This window comes from Lutzomyia longipalpis, chromosome 3, assembly GCF_024334085.1.
Source record: "Lutzomyia longipalpis isolate SR_M1_2022 chromosome 3, ASM2433408v1".
In the NCBI taxonomy this organism is placed as follows: Eukaryota; Metazoa; Arthropoda; class Insecta; order Diptera; family Psychodidae; genus Lutzomyia; species Lutzomyia longipalpis.
This window is the reverse complement of record NC_074709.1, coordinates 2,169,204-2,181,763: the sequence shown is the minus strand read 5'-3', so window position 1 is coordinate 2,181,763 and position 12,560 is coordinate 2,169,204. Positions and strand designations below refer to the sequence as shown.

General features: G+C 38.0%; 3 protein-coding genes across 6 annotated transcripts in view; 1 reads left to right on the top strand and 2 right to left on the bottom strand.

Annotated features, from left to right (window-relative positions):
- LOC129794093 (GPI mannosyltransferase 3) overlaps nucleotides 1-12,550 on the bottom strand; it is a 1,193,052-nt gene extending 1,180,502 nt beyond the window's left edge. The window contains exons 1-5 of one of the 4 annotated variants that reach the window (XM_055834703.1): nucleotides 12,293-12,543; nucleotides 11,298-12,152; nucleotides 10,776-11,220; nucleotides 9,088-9,254; nucleotides 8,047-8,309 (exon numbers count right to left, since the gene is read on the bottom strand). In XM_055834703.1, coding sequence (XP_055690678.1) covers nucleotides 9,099-9,254; nucleotides 10,776-11,220; nucleotides 11,298-12,152; nucleotides 12,293-12,420 — 1,584 coding nt within the window. In that variant the 5' untranslated portion in view covers nucleotides 12,421-12,543 and the 3' untranslated portion in view covers nucleotides 8,047-8,309; nucleotides 9,088-9,098. Of the gene's footprint in view, nucleotides 1-8,046; nucleotides 9,255-10,049; nucleotides 11,221-11,297; nucleotides 12,153-12,292 lie in introns of those variants that run through there. The other 3 variants (XM_055834702.1, XR_008750995.1, XR_008750996.1) reach the window with 3 other exon arrangements.
- LOC129794058 (ATP-dependent DNA helicase Q4) lies at nucleotides 64-5,612 on the bottom strand. The gene is made up of 4 exons (XM_055834645.1): nucleotides 5,405-5,612; nucleotides 3,017-5,341; nucleotides 1,715-2,938; nucleotides 64-512 (listed from the first exon to the last, which is right to left on the bottom strand). Exons 1-4 carry the CDS (start codon nucleotides 5,504-5,506, stop codon nucleotides 123-125), a joined length of 4,041 nt encoding a protein of 1,346 aa, XP_055690620.1. The 5' UTR covers nucleotides 5,507-5,612; the 3' UTR covers nucleotides 64-122.
- On the top strand, nucleotides 5,815-7,611 carry LOC129794166 (NEDD8-conjugating enzyme Ubc12). The gene is made up of 5 exons (XM_055834810.1): nucleotides 5,815-6,036; nucleotides 6,134-6,267; nucleotides 6,339-6,416; nucleotides 6,500-6,589; nucleotides 7,274-7,611. The coding sequence occupies exons 1-5, from the start codon at nucleotides 5,934-5,936 to the stop codon at nucleotides 7,412-7,414; spliced, it is 546 nt and encodes a 181-aa protein (XP_055690785.1). The 5' UTR covers nucleotides 5,815-5,933; the 3' UTR covers nucleotides 7,415-7,611.
- Nucleotides 12,551-12,560: the final 10 nt, after the last annotated feature.

Sequence of the window (12,560 nt, the reverse complement as noted above, 5' to 3'; positions counted from 1 at the left end):
CTGAAGATTCATCTGCTGAAAAAGAGAAGAGTCTACGCCACAGAAATCATCGGCAATTTTGAATATTCAAAAAAAAAATAACGACTTTAATGTTCAACACTCTCCAACACACAGAACCTCCCTCAAGTCCTCATTTCTAGGATTGTGGCATTGGCCAGGGCTATAATTCGATGAATATTGGTCATAGTGTGGGCTCGCCACAACTTGCATCGTCCCCAAACAATTGCAGGAAAATTCGGGCTGGAAATTCCATGAAAAATCCTGGCCAGAGATCTCCCCGTGAAGTTGTTGTCCGGATAATTTGCCACCATATAGCGAATATCTCGCTCAAGTTGTTCATCAGTAGTGTCGTCTGGTTCTTCGGTAACATCAATTTTGCCCACTTGCGTCTTCTCAAAGTACTCCCGGATGATTCTTTTCAATTTCTCCGAAGATTCTGCCATCTCTTCACGTAGAACAAGGTCCACTGTTGGTACAACGACCGAATTGAGACCCTCAAATATGCTTTGAAGCTGCAAAAAATAAATCAAAATTTATTTGATTGAAAAATTGAATTTAATTTGAACACAGAGTTGGGGATGAGATAGATAAAGATTCAAAATAAATATCAGTAAGGAGGGAGTATATTTAGGTGTCTAAGTAACCTATAATATTCCAGACGTGTTTAGGAGTCAAAAGAAAAATTTCCAGGCCAAAAATTGCATGAAAATTTTTTAAAAGGATTTTCAAACGTTAGAAAAAAACGCCAGACATTTAAAAGAATGTCAAATGCTAGGAAAGTTATAAATTATAGGAAAAGAAATGTTAAATGTTAGAATAAACGTGAATTGATAGAGTTAACGTCAAACGTTTGAAATGTCAAATGTTAGTAAAGAAATGTCAAATGTTTTTTAACAAAATGTCAATCCCTGAAAAATAGATGTCAAATTTTAGAAAAGAATCTTAGAATATATAGAAACAGAAATTTTAAATGTTAGAAAAACGTCGACGATGTTAAAATTTATGACAAACGTCAAACGCTAAAAATAACATAAAATATAGGAAAAGAAAATGTAAAAGTTCGAATAGCAATGTCAAAGTTAGAAAAAACGACAAAAATTAAAAAAATAATAATAATAAAAGAAACATTTAACGGTAGAAGAGAAACGCAAAACATAGAAAAAATGTCAAACGTTAGAATAAACGTGTAATAGAGTTAACGTCAAACGTTTGAAATGTCAAATGTTAGAAAAGAAACGTCAAATGTTTTATAACAAATTGTCAATCATTGATAATAAATAAATATCAAACTTAAAATATAAAAAGAGAAAATGTCAAATGTTAGAAAGACGTCAACTAATAGAAAAAAATAACGTCAGATATTAGAAATAATGTCAAATGTTAAAATTTACGACAAATCAGAAAAGAAACGTCAAATAAATGTCAAACTTAAGAAAAGAAACTTAAAATTTTAAAAGAAATATCAAATGTTAGGAAAACATCAACCGATAGAAAAAAATAACGTCAAACATTGAAAAATTAACGTCAATTGTTAGAAATGAAACTACAAACGTTAGAATTACAAAAATTATCAAACACTGTAAATTCAAATACAACAACCTTCAAAATGTTTATATAAATTCGATTTTTATAAATTTCAAACATTAAGACTTTTTTCTTTGTCAATTTTTAACGTTAGAAATTAAACGATTTCAAAAAAAAAAGAGAAGCTCACCTGATAGATCTCAAGATTCTCTTGCTGTGCCACCCTATTGACTAGCATTTCCAGGGTGTTGTCCATTTGTTCATCGGTGAAATTCCCCGGTGCCCGAATGCGGAATCCGATATCGTCAAATTGAACTGAAATTGTTGTCCTTCTTGGCTGATTATTCATCTTTGTCCACTCGAGGTTCTTCAGTTGGTACTTCACAACACCACTATCCCACCCCAAGGCTGCAGCTACGTCCACAGCTGAAAACTCAATGCTAGTGGCGTCTGAGCGAAATTTTCCCTCTTTGATTTTCATCGAGATCGCCATGGCAAGTGGTGGGCAGGACTTTGCAGCCTTCTTCAGCTGCTCTGCACCACCGTACGAGAAAACTCGACACCTTACATAGGCCTTACTTAGCACGTGAATTGTCGCCATGTCTTGTTCGAGGTAGCAGAGAAGTGTGGAGATGTTCTCTTCAGCTATGTCCAGTGTTTGCACTGTGGTGTCCACGGAGAAGGCAATTTCATGCCCTGGACAAGATTCCCTTCGTCCATCGCGCTTGCAAGCGCATGGAATGAAGATTTTCTGCAAAAGTCGCCGAAGGGTGAAGCGATCGATTGAATTTGCATAGATAAACCGCTGCAATTCGATCTTGTCACGACGTCTCGAGTCCAGGAAGAGATGACAATGTGCGGGTTCACCATCTCGACCCGCTCGCCCAATTTCTTGGACGTAACTCTCAAAATTCTTGGGCATATTGAAGTGAATAACCCCACGAATGTCCGGCTTATTTATTCCCATCCCAAAAGCAATTGTTGCCACTACAATCTTCAGCTGCCCACTCATGAAGGCATTCTGAATGGATCGTCTGCGTGAAGCTACCAATCCCGCATGGTACGCCTCAACAATCCAATCAGTACGCTTCCTCTTCTTCGTGGGTATTTTTTCACTGCTGAAAACTGTCCGGATACGTCCTGCTACACTCTCACACACCTCCCTACGCGTGCAGTAGATTATTACGGATTTATCAGCGTATTTGGGGCTTTTCAGCAAGTCTATTAGAGCGTCTTCGCGTTTAACGTCCGTCGAGACAGTCAAGGTTAAATTTTCCGGAAGGGGGATGTCGCTGATAACCCCGGATCGGCCATCCGGAACACCAATTTGGGAAACAATTTCATCCCTTGTTAGATTTGTTGCTGTTGCAGTTAATCCCAAAATTACGGAGATTTTGAGTTTCTCCCGAAGAATCTATTTAAAAAAATATATTTGAAAAAAATCTTTAATCTATAATTTTCTTCATTTTATCAACTCTACTCTCAAACTTACCTTGCAGAGCATTAGATAGCTAGGGCGGAAGTTGTGACTCCATTGGGACAAGCAGTGAGCTTCATCGATGCAAACAAAGGCAATCCTTGGCATGGAGGAAAGGATTTGCCCAAATTCGGATTTCTTATCGCCATACGCCACTGCTTCCGGAGAGACAAGAAGCAAATCCACACGTCCTTCGAGCAATTCCTGCTTCACAAGTTGTCGCATTTTTGGCGTTTGATTCGTGTGGAGGCATCGCGCCTTGAGGAAACTCGGAATCCCGCTGATTTGATCCTCCATGAGAGACACAAGCGGTGAGATGACCAAAGTCATACCTTTCCCATGCCGACTGTAGATTAGAGCAGGAAGTTGGTAGCAGAGGGACTTCCCACTGCCTGTATTGAGGGTAACAAGTGTTGAGAGGCCCGATAGGATTCTCATGATTGCTGTTTCCTGTCCAGCGCGGAAGGATTTGTGCCCGAATAGATGAAGGGCTTCTCTCACTTCTGCGGGAGTCTCAATGAGATTCCCTTGCGGATCTAAGGGGTAGACAGCTGCCTGAATTTCTTCCACATCGGCTGTCTCGAGATCCTTCACAATATCTTCCAGTTGCTCCGATTCCAAGTAAACCTTCCCCGTATCCTTGAATTCTTCAACTTCCCTGGCACTCTGAGCTGCATCCTCAAGTGTCTGTAGGTCAGATTCCTCAACCAGCTCCTCCTCACTGACCTCTGTGACGGGAACTGTGGGAAAACTCTCATTTCTCGGGCATTTAGCTGCAAAATGTCCCGGAGCTCCACATTGGAAGCACTTGAATTCCTCCCCATCGCATCCCCTATCATCCAACAGCGATGCAGCTTTTTTCTTCTTCCACATGGCCTTCTTGTACCTCGAGTAGTTTATTGTCTTCTTCCCACGCACGAAGACTTTCTTCTTCATGTTAATTCGTACAAAATTCTCATTTGCTTTCCCTGAAGAAATTTTCTTGAGAAGTTTCTCCTTGGCTGCATCTTTCACGGATGCTCTTTGCTCATCACCAGTTGCCTCCTGCTCTGCAGGAAGCGTCTGACAAATGTAGGAACTAAAGAGTTTTTCATTCTCCGAAAGGGATTCTTTTCCCACCCTGGAGGGTTTTTTGGTGAATTCGGTATCCAATGGGGGGAGATATTCGTCATCCTCATGGATTTCCGGAAGATTTTCACGAGGAGTTTTCTTTGGTCTTCCCCTTCCTTGACCTTTTGCGGGTTTCTTGGAGGTTTTTCTCAGCTTCAGAGGAACTTCATCTTCCTTTTCTGACCAAGAATCTGAATGATTTCCCTTGGATTTTACATCCTTTTGGGCTTTTGTCTTCTTCCTGGACGTTTTCGGGGGTTTTTCATCTTCTTTAGGCTTCTCCGTCACAGCTTCTACCTTCTTCTCAACTTCTTGCTGTGCTTTGAGGCGATTTTCATTTTCTTTCGCCTGACGATTGAGAATTGAACTAAAAACGCGTCTTTTCTTCAAAACATGCCGAACAGACTGTTGCGACATGATCACAGACTCATCCTCACTGTCCTCCACAACAGACCCATCAGAATCAGCCTTTTTGGTAACTTTGGTAGCAATTGCAAAAGATATTTCCATTTGCTGAGCTTTCCCGTGAGTAGCAACAGGAGAAACCCCAGAAATAGTCTCATTTTGTGAATTTAGTGAAGAGATCCTCGAAGGATCAAATTCCGGGCAATTATCGCTCTTACCCCCACATCGCTCTATCCATCCGAGATCAAATATCTTCTCCACACTCTGGGGCTTCTTATCTGCTTCAGAAGCAATAATTTCGGGAATTTGAGACGATCTCTGCGACAGCAACGTCTCAAAGTCCGGAATTTGTGAAGTGCTCGAAAGAGTTGGAGTTTCAGCTTTATCAGAGGTGGAAGAATTGAGTCTACTGAAGGATTTTCTCGGGTTTCTCTTTGTAAAATTCATTGAGAGACTGAGTTTGCTTGCCAAGCATGTTTTACCCTTCCCGGAAGTTCCACCCTTGGAGACAGCTGATGATCCTTTTGTTTTCTTGCTCAAATGACTACCCCACGCTTTGTTATTTATCTGACTAACCTCAAAATCTGGAGTGCTCAAGTCATGCTTTTCCTGTGGAGAAGGTACTTCGCTGCTTGGAGACTCCAACTGATCAGTTTTGCTGGCTGAGGAGAAGGAGATATCCGGAGAAATCTCCTCCGTGGCAATCACGCGATCCTCTTCATCATCCAGAGCATCTGTGAGGGTATTGCTTAGCAGGGACGTGGTGATCTTGTAGTACATCTTGTAGGCATCCTTTATCTCTCTTCCTGCTTCCTTGATATCATACTAAAAGGGGAGAAAATTGGCTTTTAATGATCATCAGCAGAGGAACTACGTCACTGAACTAACCTTTGAGGGAATCCGATTGTTTTTCTCTCTGAATTCCTTCTCCCACAGCTTCACCCGAAGTTTATACTTGTTTAATTTCTCCTGGATCTCTTTATTATTCATTTTTCTTGCGCTTTTCCGTGTTTTTCAGGGAAAAGAGAAATTCACAACAAACTTTTCTGGCGGGCAAGAGAGTGATTAAGACCTGCGCTGTCGATTATTCAAGGGCGGATAATTTGCAACTTTTCATGTGCCGTCGAATAAAGGAATTTAGAAGTAATAAGAGTATAAGAAAAATAATTCTAAAAAATAAGAAAATTGATTTCCTGAGTAATCTATCAAAATGATCAAAATAATATAAAATATTTGAGATTACTAATGCAAAAAAAACTCGAGTAATGAGAATAAAATGCTGGCAAGGAAAAATTTTCGGCGCAATCTCGACAAGTGACAGATCGACAAGAAGATTGCGAATTTCTCAATTATTTCCCAGCAAAATTGTGAGGCAGTGCTTTGGTTTTGGAGGTGAAAAGAGACTCGCACGTGTAAGATGATAAAGCTATTCTCGCTGAAGCAGCAGAAAAAGGATGGGGAGGCCACACCGAGGTCTAGCACACAGAAGAAAAGTGCAGCACACCTGAGAATTCAGAAAGGTTTGTTGTCCAATCCACCATTTGAAGGGGGGGGGGGGGATGGGAACCCAAAATTCAAAGCATTTTCCTTATCAACCTTCCTTTTGCCTTCCTGCAGACATCAATGAACTGAATCTGCCAAAAACGTGCACCACGGAATTCCCGGACACGGATGATTTGCTGAATTTCAAATTGGTCATCTGCCCAGATGAGGGCTTCTACAAAGGGGGTTGCTTTGTGTTTAATTTTAAGGTAAAATCCAGCACACATCTTGAAATTCCTTGCCCAGGGATGTTCTAATGCTCACTCTCGGTGCATTTCAGGTTGGTCCCAACTACCCACATGAACCGCCAAAGGTCAAATGTGAGACACAAGTGTACCATCCAAACATTGACCTCGAGGTATGTCCGTCAACTTTCGACCCACTTTTTTTTTTCGTGAACACCATCAGTGTCAATTTCCCCTCTTTCTCTTGAATTTGCAGGGAAATGTCTGCCTGAATATCCTTCGCGAGGATTGGAAACCTGTTCTCACAATCAATTCCATCGTGTACGGGTTGCAGTACCTTTTCCTGGTAAGTTGTCATCGCACATTCCATTCAAAACCACTGTTTTCCCTTCAAATGAGAGCTAATATTAAGCGTAAGGACGCTCCAATTAAAGAGAAACTCTAATTATGCATGACCTTGTCTTAATTAAATTTTAAACTTAAGGATACTTGGACAGATAAGTAAAAAAAATGCAGAGATTTCTCTGGTTAAGAAAACTAATGAAATTCAGGATCTATGTTTATTTCATGGATTTCCTGGACTATAAAAAATCATAGGATTAAGCCGATTTGATTAATTGGATTTTAATGTTTAATGCTCTTACAATGTTTAACATTTCTTTTCTAACTTTCATCGTTTTTTTTTCTAATATTTTCCATTTATTTGAACGTTTTTTCCAAAGTTTCTTTGCAATAATCTCTCTAGGTTTGACATTTCTTATTTTTGGCATTAAGGAAATTTTGACATTTCTTGAAAGAAATTTTTGACATTTCTTGAAAGAAATTATTGACATTTTTTGAAAGAAATTTTTGAAATTTCTTTTCTTGAAGGAAATTTTTTTGACATTTCTTTTCTAACGTTTTAAATAAAATAATTTTTAGCACAAAAAGAATTCTTTTAACAAGAATTGAGCCTCACGAACTAAAATTAGAACTAAAAATTACACAAAAACTAAAAAATAAAAAAAATAATTTCCTCTGTCCGCTGCAGGAACCCAATCCAGAGGATCCGCTCAACAAGGAAGCAGCTGAGATTCTACAGACGAATCGACGGCTATTTGAGCACAATGTGGCCAAGGCGATGCGAGGGAATTACATTGGGGACACCTACTTTGAGCGTTGCCTCAAGTGATACCTAAATCTTAAGTGCTGCGTCTATTTGCTGCTGATCACCATCGGCTGGACGCACCTTTACACCTAAAAAATTTTAATCACAGCTGCGGGAGGGACACGGGAGGGAAGAGGAGCAACATTGTGAGTAAATACAACCACACACACAATAAAAAAAACTCTTTAATTCCCCAAATAAAATTTAATTTTCCTGAAAAATCTTTATGCAGAGAAGACTCTCAATTTGAAATTTTTGTTTTTATTTTTTTTAACTTTACTTTTGTGTGAAAAGGGTTATAAAATGCATAGAATACAGACGATTGTCCTCCTTTTAAATTCAATTTATTAACCCCCCTTGAACCCTAACCCTCGAAAATGGTTGTCTCTCAAAGGATTATTTTTAAGCAAAAAAGAATCGTCCTTCCCTCCTGGAGTAGAGAATTTTTGTTTAAAATGGTAAAGAGAATGAAAAAAAAAAATTAGGAATGAGATTCTAGAGATTAAAAAAGAGCCCCCTCCCTGCTTTTTCCTGAATGAGATGCTGCGCTCATTCTTCACCTAGATATTTTTTTTCTATAAAATTAATATATATTTTTAAATGAAAAATTAGCTCTTAAAAATTTGCCAGAAGTGAAAGAATAAAAAAAAGAGGAATTTATTTAAAAGTCCAATTTATTTGTTTTTGTTTTTCAAGGGATTTTTAACAAAAATTAATAATATTTTGCAACTCGTTGTCGACATGAAATCATGTTTGAAAATTACAAAAGAAAAAAAATGTCAAGAAACCTTAATCTATCTATTTGTTTTATGAACACGCTTCAAGATTTTTTTTTATTTTCACTTTAAGTCCTTTAAGTAGATCAGAGATGAAGATCTATCGCTTTAAATCCCCTCAAAAGCAGTTTAATAACAAAATGCTAAAAAAAGGAGACAAATTTTGAAGTTAAGAAAGTAAAAAAAAAGTTAGTGTTTTAAACTCTCTTATAAAATAGAAAAAATTGCACAATTAATTCAAAGAAAGAATTCCGCTAAATCATGTCTTTTTAGAAGATTAATGATTTATGTTAATAAATTTAGAGAAAACAAATTTTAAATGAAAATCATCAATTTACGAAATAAAAAAAACTTCAAAAATTTGTCCATCTTAAATGTTGTCATAAGTTTATTTTTTTTTCTAAATAATTATTTTGCATAAAAAAATCTACACACGCTCATCTCTGGCTTAAAAAGTATATTATTAAAAAAATGACGTTTAATATTTAAGACAATGTGAATCTAAAAAAAAATAAACAAAAAAAGAATATTTTAAAAAACTGTGGTGAAAAAAAATTTGTTGGATAAACGCAAAAGTATAAATTAATCTCTATTTAATGCAAAAAGAAAATGAATTAAAAAAAAAACATGGGAAATAAATGGACAAAGTAATGCACACAAATCTTTTAAAATGCGCTCGGAGGCATTTTTTTTTCTTCCTTCAGAGGATAATCATAATTATGACTTTATTGTTTTTCTTTCAATTTTTCTCCTTTTTTTTAATTATTACTTAATTAATTTGTTTATTTAATCTCTCTAAAAATTGCTTCTAAAAGTTTTTTTTTTTACCAAAGTATTGTCCCTGATTTGCACTTTTTATCTTAATTTTTTAGAAAACATTTTTTTTATCTAAAATGATTTTTTGTCTGATTTCTTTTGTACCTTTTGTTACTTTACAATTCCCCATCGCGAGCATCGATGTTCTCCTCGCTGGGAATTTCCTTTTTGGGCTTCTTCTTAGCCTGTTGACTCGTCTGTTGGGTACTTCCAGTCTTTTGGTCATTTCTCTCGTACACAAGGACATTTTTCCCTATGCGATCAGTTAGTAACTGCAACGAAGCAAAATTGGGAAAATTCATTAATTTAATTTAAAGTGTTTGAGAAACTTTTTCCTTTTAAAAAAAATCCGGAAATTTGCTAAGAAAAACTTCTGAGTTGAGTAAAAGTGGTTATTTATATTATTTACAGGAACGTAGCCAGGGAGAGTGTATAAACACAGCAAAAATATTCAGAAACTTCAGCATCTCGTTTCATATGATAAAAAGAAATTATTTCCAAGCCGAAATGCATTAAAAATAATAAAAAAGAGGATTTTCAATTTATTCAAATGTCAAACTTTAGTTGAGAAATATCAAACATTGAAGAGAAACGTCAAACATTACGAAAGAAATGTCATATTTTGATACATGAAACGTTCAAAAGACAAATGTCAAACGTTAAAAAAGAATTTAACATTTAAAGAGGAATATCAACTATTTGAAACATCTTACGCTATAAGGCAAATGTCAAATGTTAATAAAATCATTCGTAAGAAGAGAAATGTCAAAAATTAGAAAGGAACATTGAAAAGAAACCCCAAACGGTCAAAAAACTAGTTTCAAACGTTAATAAAAAATCAAACATTTGAAACGTCTTACGCTACAAAAGAAATGTCAAATGATAATAAAGTCTTCCGTTCGAAAAATACCAAATATTTAAAAAGAAATATCAAACGTTACAAAAGAGACGTCAAACATTTGAAAAGAAATCCGTATGTACTTAGAAAACGTCAAACGTTCAAAAGACAAATGTCAAACGTTAAAAAAGAATCAAACATTTGAAGAGAAATATCGACTATTTAAAACATTTTCTTGTTCTATTTTTTTTTTAATTATCAGCGCAGGACGTCATTTTGACATCTAAACAGCCCGCTTGGAACATCTTACGCTATAAGAGAAATGTCAAATGTTTGACAATAAATAGGTGACAATAAAGTCACCCATTAGAAGAGAAATGCCAAATTGGCAATTGATAAAAAAAAGAATCAAACATTTGAAAAGAAACATCAACCTTTAACGTTAGAGAAACATCAAATACGTGTTTAGTTATGCGTTGATATTAACCCTTTCGCCATCTTTGGGTCATACGTAGACTCAAACGTGAAACATTTTATTTTCTCGAATTTTATTGAATTTAATGTTTTTTTTTCTCAAGATAGAAGTGCAGTAAATTCACACACAAGAGGGCAAGAATGATGTTTCAACTGAGATATGTTGTCAATGTTTCTATGTTTCACATGGACGCGAAAGGGTTAATATATAGGGTTTAACAATCTCAAACTTTATAAAACTTTGACTTCTTAAACGTTTTTTTTTTTAATAATTTTTTATGTGCTCTAAATTGAATTTTTTTTTCTTCTGACTACGCCCCTAATGATTATTTTATCAGTCAAAGCAAAAATAGCTAAATAAATGAAATAAAATGCGCCTGATTATGTTGATAATAATACAGAAGAATTAAAAAAAAATAAGGAAGATAATCAAACAAAGATAAAAGATAAAAATAAGCAAATATTTTGGTTAGATACTCACGTAGTGGGCATGATGAATTGATTGAACCTCATGGTAGTTACTGAGGAAGGTCCCAATTTGGGGTTTTAGTGAGTCAAAGAGCACCACATGTGATGGCATTTCACTTAGAGGATAAGCGGGTACGTGAGAATCCAGCCATGAGCTGGGATTGCGGTAGAAAGTCTCAGCTTCCTCTTCGTAATTCGGATCGTCTGTCAAGTTGGGTTCGCACGTTAGGAAACGCAGAGTCACATTGGCGTGAATGTGACTGTAGAGGGGTGTAGAGTGGCATGGCATGAGGAAGAGGATGTTTGCACGTTCCCCATCGGCTGTTTTGTACTCCCGGGCAATTTTAGCAAGAACAGGCATAACTTCGGTTGTTCCCTTCTGATGGTAGAGACCTAAATAGCCAGCAGGAAGGGCGTTGCCAACAAGAAGGGCAACAACAACGGTCCAAATGAGGGTACTGTGTGGAATGAAAATGAGGGTCATTCGGGGAAATTGGGTGCAATTAGAGCTCTCTCGCGTATAAGGGAAACTTACCTACTGGCTTTACGACTCCATCGACTTAGTGAGTCAGCAATGAGGTAGAGGCACATTGGCAAGATGGGAAGGATGAAACGGAACTCCTTGTGTGGGATGGCGCTAAAGACAGCCAAGGTGGTTGCAATGGAAATGAGAAGGATCTTCCGACGAGATCCGGCAGTAGAGAGATTTTTGAATGTATCCGCAACGGATAGTAAAAAGGGCAGGGTGCCAATGCCAAGGACAAGAGGTAGTCCAGTCACAAAGTACCAATACCACGGCTGAGATCCGTAGAATGAGCCAATATTCTGCAGGACATTGAGCTTAAAGAAGCGCAATGGGGTGAAGATGAGTGATCCATGCCCGAGGTAGTCAATTCCCGTACCAAGAGCACCCACAACAACTCCAATTGGGAGGTAGTGCTTGAAGATGAGCGGCAGGAAGGGGATGCGCGAGTGTCGGATGTGATGAAGGCACAGGGGAATCCACGGGACAGCCGAAGTTGGACGGATAAAGGCCAACAGTGCAACGTACCACAGGAAACGAACACTCTCACCGTGCCAGGGGAAGAAGCTCAGTGCAATTGTGGTCAGGGAAGCTTCTACGGTGTTGACAATGGTACGAGAGCCAGTGTAGAACAGGAACCACGACGTGATGACAACAAAGAGGGACCACTTGGATTGATTGCACCACTTGAAGAATCTCCAGTCAGCGTACGCCGTGATGAATGCCTGCAGAATCCGCGGCAGGAGTGTCAGTGCAAATACACAGTCCACCCCGAAGATTGAAAGCACCTTGTAAATGCCCGCAAAGATGATGGGATGTACATAGCTGCGGATTCCTTGAGTCCACTCCCACGTTAAGTAGCCATATCTGTGTTGAGGACAAGAAAAAAACACCCAAAATGACATTCCTCCGCAGATGGTATTGCGTAATCCCCCAAAAAGCAATTCAATGGGGGCAACAAACTGCATCCGGACGGCAAAATACCCCCCGGATGGCCCCTAACGTACCCATAAACAATCCGATGGGCAACCTCCAAGCTCTGCCAGAACTCGTCCGGGACGTAGGAGGTTTTCACGAAAAACACAGAAAGGAGGCGCACCGCCAGCAGAATGAGGAACACCACCACACCCTTCATGATCCACAGAACAGGTGCACAGCACGGAATTTACGCAAAAGAGCCGATTTTGCCGGGAAAATACAACAAATGCCAGATACGCGTGTTTTGTCCCCTCCAGCGATTTTTTTTACATTAAACTGTCCCAAATTGCCCGCGCG

Coding starts and splice junctions, on each gene's coding strand:
- LOC129794058 (XM_055834645.1), bottom strand. CDS start 5,506: ATGAATAATAAAGAGATCCAGGAGAAATTAAACAAGTATAAACTTCGG. Junction 2,939..3,016: donor GCTATCTAATGCTCTGCAAG/GTAAGTTTGAGA, acceptor TTTTTTAAATAG/ATTCTTCGGGAGAAACTCAA. Junction 513..1,714: donor AGAATCTTGAGATCTATCAG/GTGAGCTTCTCT, acceptor TATTTTTTGCAG/CTTCAAAGCATATTTGAGGG.
- LOC129794166 (XM_055834810.1), top strand. CDS start 5,934: ATGATAAAGCTATTCTCGCTGAAGCAGCAGAAAAAGGATGGGGAGGCC. Junction 6,268..6,338: donor GCTTTGTGTTTAATTTTAAG/GTAAAATCCAGC, acceptor GGTGCATTTCAG/GTTGGTCCCAACTACCCACA. Junction 6,417..6,499: donor ATCCAAACATTGACCTCGAG/GTATGTCCGTCA, acceptor TTGAATTTGCAG/GGAAATGTCTGCCTGAATAT.